The sequence below is a fragment of the Rhagoletis pomonella genome, unplaced genomic scaffold (genome assembly GCF_013731165.1).
Source record: "Rhagoletis pomonella isolate Grant_MI unplaced genomic scaffold, Rhpom_1.0 Rhpom_scaffold_00012, whole genome shotgun sequence".
In the NCBI taxonomy this organism is placed as follows: Eukaryota; Metazoa; Arthropoda; class Insecta; order Diptera; family Tephritidae; genus Rhagoletis; species Rhagoletis pomonella.
Window position 1 is genome coordinate 22,241,503 of NW_023458566.1, and position 19,142 is coordinate 22,260,644.

General features: G+C 39.9%; 1 protein-coding gene across 2 annotated transcripts in view; it reads left to right on the forward strand.

The window, feature by feature from the left end:
- Nucleotides 1–2,789: 2,789 nt before the first annotated feature.
- LOC118748104 (uncharacterized protein DDB_G0283357-like) overlaps nucleotides 2,790–19,142 on the forward strand; it is an 82,357-nt gene continuing 66,004 nt past the window's right edge. The window contains exon 1 of one of the 2 annotated variants that reach the window (XM_036482410.1): nucleotides 2,790–4,324. In XM_036482410.1, coding sequence (XP_036338303.1) covers nucleotides 3,187–4,324 — 1,138 coding nt within the window. In that variant the 5' untranslated portion in view covers nucleotides 2,790–3,186. Of the gene's footprint in view, nucleotides 4,325–18,300; nucleotides 19,132–19,142 lie in introns of those variants that run through there. The other variant, XM_036482409.1, reaches the window with a different exon arrangement.

Consider the following 19,142-nt stretch of genomic DNA (forward strand, 5'->3'; position numbering starts at 1 on the left):
TGTTGAGCGCTAAGACATTTTGAAAATCTAAAAACCCAGACATCATCGCCCAAAAACTAACACATATCCACAAACAAAAGGCAAACAAAATCAAACGAATCACCATAAAGTCACGTCATCCACTCGCATCGATTCGCTGCATAAAATACAAAACAATAAAACAACAACAACAAAACGATATGTAGGAAAGCCTACAAACTAAAAAAAAATTGGGACCTTAAACGAATAAATTGTGAAAAAATTGAAAATAAATACAATCACATACACATTTGTATGGTAAATCGAAAAAAAATAAATGTGAAAAGGTACTTGCAACGTGACCGCAACTCTGATGCTTTGTTTTGCTTGTTTTCCTTGCTCTTTTTCACCACACATGCGCCTACTCAGTCGTCGATCGTAGAACACTTACTTACTTGTGTTAGTACATTAAAAGATGCAGGCAATTGTAGATTGTAGAGTTAGCAGAAGTGTACGACTGGGTTTTTTTGTAGATTTTTTTTTTAAGTGCATAGTTTGATATACAATTCGCAGTGTAGTTTTTTTATTGTTATTCGCTCCGTGTATTTAGAAATAGTAGTGCATCGCTTTTTATAGCATATACCCTTTTCTGTATGTAGAGTATATTTGTGAATGTTTATTTGAGTATTGGCTTGGTGCTTGGGCTTGATCAACTGCGATCGACTGTACGTGTAGGGGTTTGTATATGGCACGCTTACTTGGAAAGTGATAATTTTATACTGAAGTAGTCATAATGAAGGCTTATTCAAAAAATTTAAAAAATTTTTAGAGGTTTTCGGATAATTGAAAATTGCTTTTTGCGACTCCAAATATTATTTCTTTATAATGGAATTAGGAGAAGATAAATAACACCGGCACACCCCCAAAACAAAACCATGTGTTAAGTGCTTTTAACCAGACCCACCTACCGACGTGTAGTTCGATCCACTGAATCCAAATCTGACATCCGTTTGTCTTGTAAGCCTCCTAAATTTCGAGTTAACTGCGAAAACTGTGAGAGCGTTTAATCGAAATTTTGAGGGTGAACTAGTCAAACGCACCTCAGTGGGTGGTCTGGTTAAAACCACGCACCACTTAAACACCAGATTTCTGAGGTCTTCAATTTCTGGGGGCTTTATTGAGAAAAACTAATCATTTTCTCTTTTTTTTAGGCTACAAGCCCTAGCACTCAGACACAGTTTGTGTTTTATATCAAAGGGCAGACCTATGCGCGAATTGATCTCGTTAATCGCTCACACTTTGTAGTAAAGAGAATGACCCAAGATTTTTCCAGTTTCTGTAGTCAACAACTGTTGACAAAGTGCTAAACAGCGCATTCATCCTCCAGGCAAGAACGACAGACGCTGCCAACCGAAAAACCTTTTCCACATATGCGCTTGCTTAGGAGACAGGAGTGTAGTGACCGGTTCAAGTACAGACAAATGTCCTACAAATGCTCATCTTAGAGTTGGTAGCCAAGCAGATTCATGAAGAAACCCTTCGGGTTCCATTGGCAGATATTTTGCGCTCTGCCTTGCAAATTGATCAGTCAGTTCACAGATGCTGCTAGAAAATCGCTACGCAAAATTTTCGTCGCACAATTCTCTGAATGAAAAACAGCGTGCCTAAAAGTATACAACATGGAAAAGCAACAAGTACAATGTGTAATCAGTCAAGTCTGTCCGTATGAGCGGCATGTAACTAGATCTTGCATATTGTTAGGCGCGTCTGTTACTATTTTTGAGATTTTTGGCATATAAGGTTCCCCTAAGCGAAGCAATATGATCCAATATTGGTCACGATTTCTATACCATTATTCTAAATATTTAAACATAGAGATAGATTTTTAAGCCTGACACAAAAGTAATATATGTATCAGGACCAGGAAAAAGCTCATTTTGTAAGGGAAAACACTTAGAATACATAGGAAGTTATATCGAATACTGGAGCTCACCAGTTATGTGCTTATCGACGTTGTCAGATAACGGCTGCATGCACAGTCTAAGCATTGTAGTATATGTATAAATATAATAATAGAGCCAACGGTTTAGCAAAAGTACAACTACAAAGACGGTTACTTTACTTGAGCTATGGTTTTCTCATAAAAGTTTGCAGTCAAACTGATCCAACCTCACGAGAAATTTGTATTTTACCAACCGAAATTCTCCTTCTCCAAATGAAGGGAGCAACGCTAGTTTTTAAGTGGTTGACGGACACACCTCCATCTAGAGTGAAGTTGAAATTGTACTCTAAAATAAGTGCTGTCGTTTGTTATGAATGGGCATCGGCGTAAATTTTAGTTCGACTTGGCGTGTCCAAGAGAAGACAGAACGCACCAGGACAACGCCTATTCAAATAGTATCAGAATTTGAGAGAAAAAAAAGAACGGTTTTAGTAATGAAGTCTTTCGCTAGCATGGGCATAAGCATTAGAAGTTATACATATAAATTAAACCCAGCAATGGATTTTCATGTCAAGAGTTGCGATGACGTCAAAACACTTACTTGCTTTTCGATTCAAAATTAAAAGTAGTAAGTAATTTTGTGTTGAACATTACTGGTTTAATCAGATTAAGTTCGCTAAAATTTCTTACATACATACATTTTTTCTAATATTTTCTAATAAATGTAAAAGTATCTATTTCGCGAGAAAAACTTTGCATAACTTTCCACAAACCCACTTACATTCATACTCAGCCATTAGCATTGCATAAAAACAATCGCCATTCATCAGTTTTTTTTTTAACTTTGATTAAAATTTTTAATATTTGAAACAAAATGATAGCACACAATTCCAGATGTGACCAAAATTGACTTCAAAATCCACTTAACTAAATACAGTTGAAAATAAGAGCCAACAAAACTTAAAACTTAAAAAGTGAAAGTGTACAAAAAAGTTAGCGAAAAATAGCAGCGCACACATCCCCAAATAAAGTATATCCCTAAAAAATGCGTGAATATCGTAGGCGTATACGCAACCTCAATTTTGGAATACATCTAATTCGCGCGCGTCGCATTTGTGCAGCGTACATTGGCGAAACCTAAGCCAACAAGCGAAAAAACCAACAACAACAAGGGCGCGCATAAAATTAACAGTAAAGTGCATAAAACGGTGCCAATTGGTGAAGTAGCGCGCCGTGACAATTGCCGACGCCGTCGGTTGAACACACCAACCAACGCCAGCGGCAGGATGTCGTCGCAGACGAGCGCTTGCAACGGCTTCTTCCAAGAGCATGCGAACAGCGCGTTGAATCAGTACTTCCAGCAGTTGAACTCGAATGCGGCCGCCGCAGCTGCAGCGGGCATGAACAGCAGCAACAATAGTGACAGCAGCGCCAATGAGGGCAGCGGCAGCGTGACCAGTTCATCGCTGGATGGCAACCGCAGTAGCGCCAGCAGCATTGATTCAACGAAATCGGTGAATAGCAACGGCAGTGGCAGCGCAAATGTGCAGTGGAATAGTATACAACAGCAGCAGCAGCAACAGCAGCAGCAGCAACAGGCGCAGCACCAGCATCAGCAACAGAATCAACATCAGCAGCAGCAACAGCAACAACAGCAGCCGCAGCATATGCACCATTCCCAGCAACCACAGCAACAGCAGCAGCAGCAGCAGCAGCACAGCTCACATCAGCAGCAACAACAGGCGCAACAGCAGCAGCAGCAACCGCAACCACAACAACATAATCATCATCAGCAACAACAACAACAACAACAGCATCATCATCAGCAGCAGCAGCAACAGCATCCGCAGTCGCATCACCAGCACCATCAGCAACAGCAGCAGCAGCAACAACAACAACAACAACCACAACACACTCATCAACAACAGCATCACCAACAGCAACATTCGCATGCCGTCGCCCATAACCAACTGTCGGCGCTAAGTCAAACACTGGCCGCAGCTGCCGCTTCGAATGTCTCCGCCAACACAAATCCGCACTCCATTTTCGGCACCGGCAATTTCCACTATAAAACAAACAATTCCTGGACAATACCGACACTCTCCTGCTACCAACGCCTCTACAGCGAGAACCAACAACACTATCATCGACAGTTCGCCGGCAGTGGCGGTGGCAATGGCGGCTCCGGTGGCGGCACTGGAGCAGGCGGTAATGGCGCTGACACCCCGGTGATTGGCAGTAATGCCGGCGGTGGTGGCAATGCTGGGGGCAGCTGCAATGTGGGCGTAAGTGCGAATGCCGCTGCAGCAGCCACAGCCGCCTCAGTGCAACATGTTGCCAACGCTGTAGCAGCAGCCGTGATGGCCAACGAGCAGCATCAGAGTCACTTGAACAGCTTGAAGGCGCGCTTCCAAGCGCCCGGCGGTAATGCAGGTAAATCGGTGATTTAATTCCAAGCGTATTTTTTATTGTTTCACTACTAAAAGCCATTTGAGCAGGAATCAGCGATTCAAACTGACTGTTCGCTAGCAGAACGGGCCAAACGCTTTTCATATTTTGCATTTTGAGTTTTAAGTTCAAAGCGATCAACTTTCGTCCAAAGTACTCAATTCCAGCCCACCGCAGAATTCTAAACTATTTATTTAAAGTAGTTCGTTCCACTCTCTAGCATTAATTTCTTGTGAATAAGCGCTCATTTGGTGTGTCCGATCTGTTTACGATCAGTGCGCTCTCCTATTTGCATTGACTGGAAACGTTGACTTCGCAGTCGCGGTCACTGCCGGCGTTTTAACTTAATTAAGCAACAGTTACTCACCTTTTTCCCCACGTGATCGTCATTTGATAGTACAGCGCTGCTCACACAAACGCCCACACTCGCTCGCGTATACACACACATACACATACACATGCACGTATGTAATTACTCGTAAACACTCATAAAGCAGTTGCCAGTATGTACGTATTTTCGCTCATTTATTTATTTGTATTTAATTGATAAGTATACAACTGTCAATTGCCAATTGGTGGCTAGAGGCGGGCGCTAATGGCGCATTCATACCAAACGTTTAGATGGGAAAAATTTCTTAACCCAAGAATTAGTGCAATTGTTTGTGGATAAATGAAGAAAATAGCGTGAAAAAAGCTTTCTACAAAAATGTTTTCTTTATTATGGATTACCAAGAATCTAACCGCGGCTGAGTGGAAGAGCGCCCTACCTCGGCTGCCGGTTCGCAAATACCCTACCTCAGCAAACGGTTGAAAATCTCCCTATTTCAGAATATGGTTGCAGAACGCCGTAACTCAGCAAATTGTTCACGAACGCCCTATCTATGCTGCCGATACGTCCAATTTACATTGAGATAGCGCGTTTTCGAACCGTCAGCCGAGATAGGGTGATAGACCATTTCACAATGCAAAGAGAAAGTTCGTTGATATCGGATATGATGGTTTGATAGTTTAATAACTACATATTACATGTTATATTTTGGTAAGATGTCATTACCGGCCTTTCTTAGACTGCTGACCAAAAAGAATTTGACGTTTTAAAGGTCCTAGTTGGTTGGCTGTTTGAATGGTAGAAAAAAGGTTGGCCGAATTCTAGTCCTATCAAGTACAGAGTAATTACAAATGAGGGGCTCTCCTCTTCTGCAGCTGGTAAATTACAGCTACTACGACAAGCCGTGTTGTGTTCCAGTGCAAGTCTTGCAGCAAGGATGCCCACAGCGCAGTATTCTGTGCCAACTACCGCGGGATCAGCCCTCTAAGCTTAGGTTACAAGGTCTTATCGCGCGTATTGAGTGAAAGACTGCAGCCCACCGTCAATGAACTGATGGGACCTTATCAGTGTGGCTTTAGACCTGGCAAATCCACCATAGACCAGGTATTCACAATACGCCAAATCTTGGAAAAGGCCCGCGAGAAAAGGATCGACACTCAACACCTATTTGTCGATTTTAAAGCCGCTTTTGACAGCACGAAGAGAAGTTGCCTTTATGCCGCGATGTCTGAATTTGGTATCCCCGCGAAACTAATACGGCTGTATAAAATGACGTTGAGCAATACCACCAGCTCCGTCAGAATTGGAAAAGAATTCTCCGAGCCGTTCGCCACAAAACGGAGGCATGAAAATCCAACGCAGAATCACTCTTGCCAACAAGTGCTACTTTGGACTGAGTAGGCAATTCAGGAGAAGGACCGAATTAAAATACAGCGGCTCCGCTGGCTTGGCCATGTCCTTCGAATGGACACCGACGCTCCAACTCTGAAAGTATTCAACTCGGAACGCGCTGGTGGTAGCAGAGGAAGAAGGAGGCCCCACTGTGATGGAAATATCAGGTGGAGAAGGACTTGGCTTAACTTGGCGTTTTCAATTGGCGTCAGTTGGCACAGAAGAGAAACGACTGGCGTGCTTGGCTGAATTCGGCCAAAAGCGCTTAGGCGGTTACAGCGCTAAAAAAGAAGAAGAAGAAGTGGTAAGGATAGTGGCAATAGTACTGCAAAAAAGATCCGCAAGGTTGCGCTGGAGTCGAGTTATTGCTAAAAGTTGTCAAGTGAAGTCATTCGGAGAAACCAGGCATCAAAGTAGTCAAGTTACCACCGTTAAATCTACTGCCATAACCATTTTGGTCCTTGATTTACTGTGACTAAATAGAACAAAGACAATTCTTGATGAATACCTACAAAGAAAATTGTAAGGCATTTGTGATATTTCGTCTGAAGTAAGTCTATGTATATTGGATTTCTGTAGACCAATGATACTCCCCCAGCTTGAAATTGCCTCCACATTCAAGGACACAGGATATAGGATATAAGGATACAGATTCGAGGACGATTCAACATCGTACCGGATCATTGTTGCCCCAAGAACTTCTTCACCGACATAACGACTTCGTTAGGTTATTTAAGACGGCAATAGAGAATATGCTTTCTGACGACCACAAAACCAAACTTGAACATGAATTGTGATGAAAACGTTGGACCAAATATTTCCGGGCCAGCTAGTATTTTATAATCATCGATGTGTGTTGAAAAAGAAAACCCTATTGTTATTCTGTTGATAATCCCCTCAGCCTTTCTAATAGATAATGAATGGAAAGTTACTAGTGGTCTGTTTTACATCAAAACATTGGAAGACCTTTTCTCAACTTCTTCATTCTCCGCGAGGAAAACTTAGTTTTCTGTTTGTGGCTTATGGACAAAACCTTAATTTATCAGCAATAAACTGTGATAATTTACGAACACAATGAATAGAATTTACATGGATGATATTTTCAACTTTGCTTAACTAGTCTTATCTCAGTAAGCGTGTGCTGCTGCAGTTCTAATAAATTTTCCATTCACTCCACGTGCTGTATGTTTCACGATAATTGTCTGCTTATTTTATGAGCAAACATTAGGTTGGTGCAAAAAAAAACTTATAATGCGTTAAGCTCTGATCCCCAGAATTTTTCTAAATGGAATAAAAAATACCCGTATTTTCTTGTTAAAAAAAAAAACGATACTGCGCCAAGGCCCATCGCATTTTTTGGGGGACGTAAAAAAATAGTTATCTAATATTTCTTCAAAAATGGTTAAAAAACAACTGGGTATGGTTATTGAAGGAGGCTTCTTAAGAGAGGCTCCTAAAGAGAATCGGAGTTTTCCGATCGAAAAATATTGATTTTCAAGAACTCTTGATGTGCTTTGAGGCAGTTCTAAATATAATTTTTTAATACGGGTATTTTTCCCCATTAAAAAAAAAATCCTACGGAACAACGACATTAAAGATTTTTTTTCGCAAGTATTTGTGGACCGCCCTAGTATAAAAACATACATGCTCGAGCTTTTGGCGGACCCATTGTTTTAATGTTTAGTCGTGTAGAACAAGAAGCAAATCATTTCAATTTTTATGCTGTTTTTCGGATATTAAATTAGTCACTTGCAATGCGAAATTCGTCACAGCAAACACTGGCACTCGTAAAATAAAAGTGAAAAATATGAATAATTAAAAAATAAGAATGAATTACTGAGACTGGAAGTGCATGCCTACATACGTACATACATATATGTATAGCGTAAATAGCATGCAGTAGCAGTTGAAAAGTATCGAATTGATAGAAGGAAATCTGAAAAACAACCCCAACTTAATGTTCATTCTGAGGTTGTCGTATTGATTGGCAAAAGAAATGAAATAATTCACATTTAATAGAAGGACTGTGATCAGAAAAAAAGTCTTTACATTTTTTACTCTTTTGTTGTAGTTTTTTTTTGGTTATCAATAGAATTTTTGAATTCTATATTTATAGGAAATCTGTTTAAAATATTCATGAAAATTTTTCGCCATAGAGATCGGCACAGACCTGTTCAGTTATTTCCTTCCTATAGCTCAATTTCTCGGCTTTATAAGTTCAGCATAAACTATGCGGTGACTTAGGTCAGTATTGAGCGTGCACACATACATCTTACACTTACATACATATGGCGGTATTTTGTAAATGCTCTTAAACACACAAACAAAAAATTGGCGCTTTGTTTCCACTGCAGACAAATGTGATACCATTACAGTGGAAGAACCTCAGCGTTTTTTTATGCTATCGAAGCGATTTTTACAACAAATATGTAAATACATATGTACTAAGTATAGGTACAAAAGGCAGTTCCATATGGCCGTTATTTACTTTATTTTTCCTTTAATATTTTTTCATTTTGTACTCGCGATGTTGTCACTGCAAATGCAAATGCAATTTTGGCAAAAGCGCGCGAATGCATTGACCAGCGCGACAACAGCGAGCCACCTGAGCTGAGCTGAGCTGCACTAAAGTAAGCTAAAGTAAAGGCGCCCACAAAATGCCCAAATGGCAAAAAAAAACAAAAAAAAAACAATCTCGAATATGAATAGCCTACGAGTAGTATGAGTGGTGGCTTTCTTTCATGGCTGTGTGATAGAATGTTGCTGCTTATTCGCTATCGATTCATTTGCCATGTGCCTATTTTGGTTTGTTTAGCTTTTTTTTTTGTTTTTTTTTTTCGTTTGGACTCTTAGCTTGTTTGGTTGATGCACGAAAATACATCAATGTGATTAGTTACTTTTCAAATTAAATTTTGATTTTTGTTCATAAATAATGGTAATATGCTTAGGCAAATTTTATTTGCGCATTTTTGTGTCGTTGTGTGTCAACGTGCAACTGCAAATACATTCTATACATTTATGAAATTTATAAAAAAAAAATATTTCTAATCATTGGGAATGATTAATAAAAAAAAAGAAAAACTAAAATGTGCATTCGCTTTCAAAGGTTAGGTGAACGAAATGTATATTTGCAGGATCATAATTAATTGCAACTGGAAATTTAGGTAGAATAGGGCATTGCGCTCCTTCTTATATGCAGCGGCAATATAACCATTTATGTATAAAGTACTTCCCCTTTTTCGCCTGACTAAGGACGTAAGGTCCAAGAATCGTTGAACTAAACCGAAGGTTCCTTCTGGCAAGCGAACTCTCCCTGATATTTGTTAACCTCCACATGGCTAAACTCTTTGCGTCAAAGCATCGACAGCCTTTGGGGCGAAAAAACTAATAATCTCTCGGAACTTTCCAGTTTCTTCACTGCCAGAAACATCAACATTTCTGCTCTGAAATTCACCAGCACACTCTTTGCTATGTATACCAAGGCTAAAATAGGATATAACTCGACGTACGCGTCACGTTCGATGGCCCCAAGATTAGTATCCTCAACGATAGCATTGTATTAGGAGCTCGCCCGCCGCATCAGGTTGATGGCACAGGCTCTTTGGGCTGAATCTACAGTGAAAAACACCTGCCACGATACGGGGATACGGAGCTCATAACACCCAACACCTCTTCGCATGGTACTCCAACACGACGGTCCTGGCACCGAAAACACAATGGACTGGGCCTATCGACCTCGCCTGTTTTCTATGACTCAAAAAAACCACTTATGACTCTATCCAAATTGGTTAGGTAAACGAATGTAATTCAAAAGAAAAAGAGATCAAATAAAAGATTTTTTGTTTACTTCTTTCATGTTATAAGAGAGACTATTTATTAAAAAACCGTTGAAGTAATATAAACTGAACACCAACAATCAAGTTTGCATGCGTATACTTTTTATATTTCAAGCAATATTTGAATTTGAAATCGCTGTGCATGCATATGTAGATATCGTTGCCTTAATATAGAAAGGCCCTATCTCACATCGTCGCTGAAATGCACAAAGCCGTAACTAACTAAAATCTTTTATTGCATAAAACGATTTGGGGCCACATAATGCGATCAAATGCATCATAATCAATTAAAACGTAAATTTTCGATTTTTAGTTAGTTACGGCTTTTTGTATATCAGCGACGATGTCAGATAGGGCCTTTCTATATTAAGGTAGCGATATGTATTATTCGGCTTTCTTTGCTTTGCAGCGTCTTTTTTTAAGTTGCTAATTTGAATAATATTAATTAATGCGCATATTAAAATTGCATTAATGCACATTTGAATTAGTCACGAAAAACAGTAAAAGCACAGTGGTTTAAGAATCGCGAAAATTTAAATAAGATTTAGTGATGTTTTAAAATTTAAATCATTTACTAAGCTTAAGTGCGAAGCTCTGATGAAAACAGTTACAAGCGGGAATTTAATTGTTTAAAAACACTCGTAGTAAAACGGACCCAACAATTCACTAAAATAAATTAATTGAGGAGTAAACAAGCACCGCGCTACACTGTGCAAGGTTTCGTCTATAAAATATATGTTTTTTTTTGCGAGTAAATATTATTTTATTATTGACATTTGAGTGCGCCGATGGGTGGGTCAATTATTAAGTGCCCCGGTTAGCTGGCACGAGCTTCGTACAACAAAAGAAAAGGGACTTCATATACATACATACCTATGTGCACCTATAGCGCGTAGAAATAATTACAAATCGAACCTTTGCTGCAAGAGTGCCACAACTCAAAAACTATTTTTTTGAAATAAGTAACCTGAAATGTCCGCCGTCTCTTCTGCTACCTCTCCAAAAAAAAGAAAATGTGTCTTCATTTTTTCAATGGGAGCGTATATAAAGTGTAAACTTTAAAGCCGTTTTCGCGAGTTTTCGATTATTTGGTTAATGACACTCTTGATGTAAAGATACGATATGATAATTTATAAAAAAAAAAAAAAAATCATCCAGTTGATGGTGCCCACTTGCCGCTCTTCAGCTTTCTTATCTTTACTTAAAATTTATTAAACTTTCGTTTCATTTGTTTGTATATATATATATTGTATGCTCTTCTGTTTTGTTTTATTTTTTTTTTGCACTTTTGACCGGCCAAACAGCTAATTCAAGCATCTGGCTACATTTACAGCTCGAACGAACGAGCAGCCAGCCCGTTTTGGGCGATCAGCTAAAACAGTGTGGAAGGAAGGTCGCAAGTTGGGGGCGAAAGCACAAATGGCAGAGAAAGAGATTATAAATATGCATAAAATAAACGAACAAAACTTGTAATCTTTATTTAATATTTTCTTGGTTGTACACCCAAATTTAGTATAAATAGAGAAATTCGAAATTAAAACCCTCACATGTATACGCGTTGTATGTATGTATGTATGTATGTAAAAAAATAAAAAATTAAAAATGCTCCAAAGAAAGGTGAAGACAAATAAATGACAGCAAGATGAATGTTAAGCAAAAAAAAAAGCAGCGAAGGTGAACACACAGTGTAGAAGAAGCGTCAATTACATATACATACATACATATGGACATAAATGTATGCGCTTTTAATTTATTTGAGTTTCATCCGGCATAAGGAAGTGAATAAAGTTAAGTTTGTGACGGTGCGATTGTGGACGCTGTTGCCAACAGCAGAAGCTGAACAACTGTGGGGTAGGCAGCGGCGCACAGCTGGAGCTGGAGCTGGTCATAAAAGTAAGCTGCCGTCGGTGATGCTGCCGTCGGTGATGCTGTTGTTGCGACGTTGGCCTAAGCGGGGCAGGTCTGATTGGTCTGGTCTCGTTCGGTCACTGTGGTTAGCTGCTTTTTGGGGTTTTACAACTTTCTGCTGATTTTTTTAATCTTCATTTCTGGCTGCACCCCAACTTAGCGTTTTGTTTTTCTCCGTTTATTTTTTTTTAAATTTTATTTGGCTTCTGCGGTTTGTAGTATATTTTGGCAGTCCACTCTCGTTTGATGCTCTTACTGTTACAGCAGTGCTTTCGATTTCATTTGTGATCTTTGCGCTGCGAACTTAGACTGGAATTGGCGCTGCTTTTTTGTTTTTTTTTTTTTGAAATTCTTTCCCTTTCGTTTCTTGGTCATTATTGCTTTTATAAAGCTGCTATACAACTTAATTTTTCATTAGTTGCCCTTAATGCGAGTACTTGCTATTTGGCACTAATTTTTTTTTGAAAATATTTAATGTCTTTGGGCATGCGCTAATCTTTATTTTTACATTTATCGTATTTTATACGAAAACCAAGCATCCTAGTACAATTAAGCACACCTTTGCCACGCTTATTTTGTTAAGGCATTATTTGCTATTTCTTCTCTGCAAACATCAGCATCGCATTTCTCTCGTTCGCTATTTCATTGCTGTTCATTACTGGTTTGCGCTCGGACAATTGGTGGATGGATACGCCAATTTTGTGTTTCATTTCCGGTAAATTTTTTTTTTGTGTAATTTAAAAGCGCTACTAATTCGGATTGGAAAAGGTGTGGGTGTGGCTGCGACGGTGGGTGGCTCAGTCGTTTTTTATATTGCCAAGTGGAAATCACTTTTCTAATTCCGAAAAATGTATGTGTGATTGGATAATCGTCATACTTATTGGATGTGGAGTGAGGTGTCTCAAGTCTTTGGCATGAAATTGTATAACGAATTTATATATTAATATTTAAAATAGTTTTGCTCAGCTAAGCTTAGTTATTTAAAATATAAAGATTAGTTTTAGAAATTGTGTCTAATGAATAAATTTTATTACACACCTTTATTGCAATTCTTGATGCTTAGATTCTACTATGCAAGTGGTCTGCCTGGAAAGCTTTTATTTCATTACCTTATATTTATATTTGAATTTTTTTGTGGCGCTAATATTTTCATAGTCACTAATTTGTTTTTTTTACTTTTTTGATTTCTTTGCAGGTAAGCCAATTAACAAACTAAAAATTCTTAAAAAGTGTTCGTCTGAGTAAGTCTATAGAAAATAAAAGTTTTAACGCCTACTTTTCTTTGGCAAATTTAATATGTATGTATGTACCGCCATCAACAAGGCCACTAAGTGTTATTATTGTTGTTGTTTATCTCCTATTTTTATGTTGTATACTTGTTAAAGATAAAGTAGGTATAAATGAGTTTCGGTTTTTATATGCCAAAACAGTTGGAGCAATAGATACATATGTACATAAGTTATGCTCAAACGCTAACCATCTTTCATCTAAAGGCTTTCCAAGAAAGAGAATAAAATTGCTAGTCTGCCTTTTAACGAAGGTAAAATTATTATTTATGCGGCAGCTATTGGCTGTGCATGCCTATCCTTACCCTGAATAAATCGCAAAGCTCAATACACAGATGTCCACGGCGGCTAAGCAGGGCCCCTAACAGGTCCAACAAATAGATAAATGGTAAAAAGGCTGCATCTTACTCTACCCATCCGTCCATTTTCCTGCACATTTCTATATCCCTTTCTCTTTCTGACTTCCTCATACTTCCAAGCTCGCAATAAAAGTTAATTATACTACACTAGTATTCCAACAAGTCTATCCAGGGAGATACTCTAAACCTGGTCCCCTATACCTAGTACGTGTGTCTGCTGCATACGTAAAATGAGAAGCGATCACCACCTAATATTGGTGAAAGAATGCTTGCCTCCGGATGTAAATAATCATTAAACATAATGATTAGTGGGGGCAGCTGTTGCTTCTAAATTGATTATATATATTGACGACTTTTAAACCGTTTTCGAAGACCATATCCATAAGTGCTAAGGAGTTAGCTGGAAAATGCGGGAGGGGTAGGGTAGACTTCGCTGCTATAAAGAAGAGCAAATATCAATAAATTGGTTAAGATGCGATATTAAGACAGAAAAGGAAGCATAAATATATGTACATGTGAGCCGTCTGTTTTGAAAGTGGCATAAGTCATTTCTTACTGTTCGACTTCAGCGATCATTTACCTGTATCTGCACCCGTTTGTTATCCGTTCAACTTCATCAGCCAAAAGTAATGAGTTTTGTCATTAGTTTATGACAATAAGACGATTTACAGATGCATTCATTTAGAAGTAACCAATAGCTGGAAATGACTAGCGCCACTCTAAAAAATAAACAACTCATATTTGAAACTTCTGATCTGATCATATCATTCAAGATTTACATTTAAAGAGCCACTATACAAATCTAAAATTTTGGTAGGTTCTAATCTGATTCAGTGGCAACATTAAATGATATGTCAACTGGCCAACCCCGAAAAGACATACACATACAAATCTATATATAAAAATGTTTCATTATTCCCATGGCAAATCGCAATTTTGGTCTCCCTAGACAGATCTAGTCTGATTATATAAAAAAGTCGACTTGGCTGGTCTTGCTCTTCGTGGCCATATACCGAATACTTAGCCTGGAATATGAGTCGCTGGGATTTTCTACATTATTCAGATGCCAGGAAACTGCCTGATTGTTGATAAAAGTGCCTTAATCTGCCCTTCACACCTATAAAGCTAATAAAGACCAAGATTTAGTTCGTAGGTCACGCAGATGAAAAGTTTGGTGCAAAGTAAAAATTTAGTAAATAACAAAGATTGCCTCAGCCATCCTAGAATAATCCGGCATATATTATACAAATAAGTAGATATATATATTTTAACCCACAGTTTAGGTACTAAATTTTTGGGGTGGGGAGAGTTGACCTGTAACTTTCTAGGCTTTATGTGTGCCCTAAAAATGCTTTGAACTCAACAATATTTATTTTTTTTTTCAATTTAAACTTCTAATAACCATTTTGTGATCGGTTAGATCCGAAAAGGGCTGATATCAAGGTTATAAGAATCTATACTGAGTTTTCGGTCAGAAGCTCAAATTGAAATCTTTTACGGGCAACTTCTCTGAATTGAATTCAGCAAAGTCAGTCCACTCGTCGAATGCACTCAAAAAAGCTCTGCACCGAAAAAAAACTCACTCGATAAACGCATAAGCTCAGTGGCATGATCGCAGCAACAATCAGAAAAGTGAGAGTCAAAAACAAGAAAAATAGCAATGAAAGCATTAACAAAATCAAAAGCAAAAGTGTTAGCTGACAAAAGCAATGAAAGCAAAAGCGAAACAAATGCAGAAAGAAAAATGATACATGCAAATGTAAGAAATCAACAGCAGGCATGCGCTTCCGCATATTGCTACAACAACAACAACCAACCAACAGAAATTTGAGAGCGAATGGGGCGACAAAACGAAATGGAAAATCAAAATCGCGTATACGTGCCGCTGTACCGCAGTGTGTGATTTAGAGGAGCGAGGCGGGATGAAGCGGATCGAGGCATTGCAGGCAGGAATGGGTCGAAAACAAGCAAAAAGCAAACACAAGCAACAACAAGTAAAATGACAACAATCACGCTTGGCTGCTGCTACTTTGCTGACATAGCAGCACGCCTATCGGACACCGGAACGGGCTTAAAGCGACAAAGCCATTCACACACAGCTTAGATGGATAGCCCAGGTACGAGTATTTGGCAGCTATGCGAATCCAAGTGTGAAGCAAATGGCAAATAACGCCTATCCGACGACGGACCGTGATGCTTTACCGTTGGCTATACGCTGACTACTGACTGCTTGCGCTGCTGCAGCTAATATGCCAAACTGGTTGTGACGAATGGTTGGTTGTGTGGAGCGCAAAAGCTTGGGGAGATACACCGTTGTGAGCTTGCAGTGGAGCGAGCAAAGCGAGTGAAAGAAGGCATGCAAAGAAGACAAGCTTGCTGGCGGGCTTGCTTCTTTCTTACCGCTTGCATGGATGAGCGATTTGCGAGCGAAAAATGCAAAAGCAAAGAGACAAAACCCCAAACACTGGCAGCAAAGCTATCGAAAGCGGAAAAAAGCTGGAAAGGTGGAAAGGTGACTGCGGGCAAAAGAAACCGAAGACTGCGAGTCACCAGCAGCGGCCAGCAGAGCACAGAAAGCAAGCCAAACTTTGCATGCTACCACAATAACGCAGACATTAGCAGCACCACTACGTAACCACCGCACCACCGCACAACCATTGCCATCGCGATCAGCTTTCAGGCTTTTTTCGACGCTTGCGTCGTTGATGGGGTTTTTTCGAGTTTCGGTGGGTTTGACGTGCGCAAACGTGCGCTCACTCTTCATTTGCGTTCCGGCGACACCGGTTCCAGGTCCAAATCGCGGAATATCGAGCGGCACTTAAGCGCGAACGTGAGCGTGAACGCGAAGAAACATCGATTTCGGTATAGTGACGCCAGACATTGACAAATATCAGCAATGTTCCAAGTGGCCAAAAAAAATTTCGAAAATTCGTAATAGATTTGCTTAAAAGTTTGTGTGAATAAAGTTGATTAAAAAATTTGTGTGTCTGAAATTTATTAACTACTTAAAAGGATTGATCACTAAATTGCGTGTTACAGAAGCTCCTCTTATCATAGCTTTGTGCTTTCGTTGAGACTTTTGAAGATCCAGATTTATATATTCCCTCAAATAGAATACCTATGAGAGGAAGTTCGGTGAAGATTTTTAATAAATTAATTAAAGCAACTGGAAGGAAGGGCAAAAGTGGGCGAGCCCTCACTTTTCAATCTCATCTAAAGCTTTAAAGTGCTTCGTGACTATATGTACGAGTAAAAAAAATACAGGCACACAAAACCACGGCGGTCTGCAATTTAAAATTCGAAAACAAAACAATGAAAGCAAGCAAATGTAAATACAAAAACGCAAAGGGCCACCATTAGAACGATCGGGCAGCAAAAAGCAACACTCACAAACAAAAGCGAAGCAAAGCCCCTCTGCCGAGTGTCGAACGCAGCGACAGTAGAATAGTTCTAATAAAAAGAAAACAAAGCTAAACCAAACTAAATATCGACCAAAATGAAATAAACAATAAATTAGAATCGTCTAAGAGTCTAAGGCGAAACACATTGCCGCAGCTAAGTTAAGCAAATTGTGAGATAAGTGTAGCGACAAATAGGCGAAGCGAACTCGCCGCACGCGATCTTCCCACACCGCACGCTGTACAAATCGATGGGCGAACCGAGGGCGAATTGAGCGATTGTTCTTTGTGTCGATTTCTATGTACATTTGTAGTAGAACACTGTCAAGGTCAGACTTTTTTTTTGCGTTCGCCGATGATGAACTAGTTGAGACTTAAGCTTTTCCTGGCCCTAGCAATCCGCTGAACGGAAAGTACCAAGGCGTCGAACCCAGAGAGGGAAAGGTCGGCGGCAGTGAAGATATTGTGAGTGAGTGGGAAAGCAAAAATGCTGGTTTTGGCAACGCTAGAACACAAAGGATCTCATTTGAGTGCCAAGGCATAACAGAATAAAAAAATTAAAAAAAAAAAAAAAGTTTAAATTAAAATTTTTAACAAAATTGTGCATTTCTTTGCATCAGCTCAGCTTAAAGCGGCAGCGTAAAAGTGAAGATCTACAAATTTAAAAGAATGCACATTCGTGATGCGAGTGAACAATAGACAGAGCAGTCACAAAATATGTACAAATATATGCAAGGCTAACGAATTAAATATGAAAACATTAAAAATAGGGTAGACAAACGCGACACACGGCGACTCAAAACATTGAAATAAATGCAAATACTAAAACGAAACAAATAATAATGCAAATTGCCTTAGAAATGTCTGTGACTTAAAAGCTAAAAGCTTAGAATAAAACATAAAAAAAAAGTACTCGAACGTGAGCTTCAACTCCTTCGCTGGCTGCACGCTGCCTCAGAGCAGTGAGAGACGAGAGGCGCACGCTAGCTGGCCAGCAACAGGTACCCATAGCAAGTGTGTGCGCGTGGCGGTAGTGCTTGTTGTTGTTGTTGTTATGCAGACTAGAATTGGCAAGCAAGCAAGCAAACAGACAGACAAACAAGCAAACAAGCTAAACAATCGGCTGACTGAATTGCAAACAAATTGAGAAAAAAAAAAAATGTAGTAGAAAAAATTATAAAAACAACAAAAAGAGTGCAAAAAGTGTAAAAAAGGAAAATTGCAAAGCGGAAAAAAAATTGTAGTGCCAAGCTAAGCAAACAGGGCGCACCGCACGAATAAAACAGTGGTGTGCATTTGAAATATTTAAAGAAAAATATTCTAACCGAGGCATTTGAAACTTTTGTTCCCGCAATTTCCCTGCCCCTCTGAGAATTTTGTGTTTGTGAATGAAATTACACCTCCCCCTAACTGTCGATTAGCTGAAGAACAGAATTAAAGGAAGTATGGAGTATTTGACGCAGGCGCTGCAAATCGGCAATGCGCATGCGCATCAAACGCATAGTGCGCTACAAAGCGCGCAACAGCAACAACAACAGCAGCAACACCAACACCAGCAGCAACAACAACACCAGGCCCACCTACAACTGCTACAGAATGTGCAGCATGTGCAACAGCAGCAGCAGCAACAACAACAACAGCAGCAGCAGCAGCAGCAACATCAACAACAATTGCTTGGCAGCCTGCAATCGCCCAGCCACACAACGGCGCTGCCACCGCTCAGCTCACTGCCACTACAAGTCGTCCACAATCTGCCACATCTGCTAGCCGCCAACAGCGCTGGTGGCGGTGGTGGTGCGGGTGGCATTGGCACTGGCAGCAATAATGGTCTCTCCTCCGCCGCCGCCGCCAATTCATCCGCTATGGCCGCTGCGCACCTCACCAGCCTCGGCAGCAATTTGGTGAACACCAGTAATCTCGTCAATAGCATTGCCGCTGCTGCCGGCAATTCGTCCACAAGCAATCTGTCCAACTCCACTAATGCCTCCAATAATATTAACAGCAGCAGCAACGTTGGCAACGCGAGCAACAGCGTTAGTGCCGCCCAGCTGAGCAACAATGTCCACTTGCATCTGCGCAACACAATGCAAAATGTGGCCAATACACAGCTGCAGCAAACGATCAATACGCTGGGCAACAATTTGGTGGGCAGCTTGCCGCCAAGCAGTCAGTTGTTGCATCATCGCTTGCAGCATTTGGCCAATGTGGCGAATGTGAACAATGCAGCGGCGGCTGTGGTCGCTGTGGCGGCGAACAACATCAACACCATGAACAACATCAGCAATGG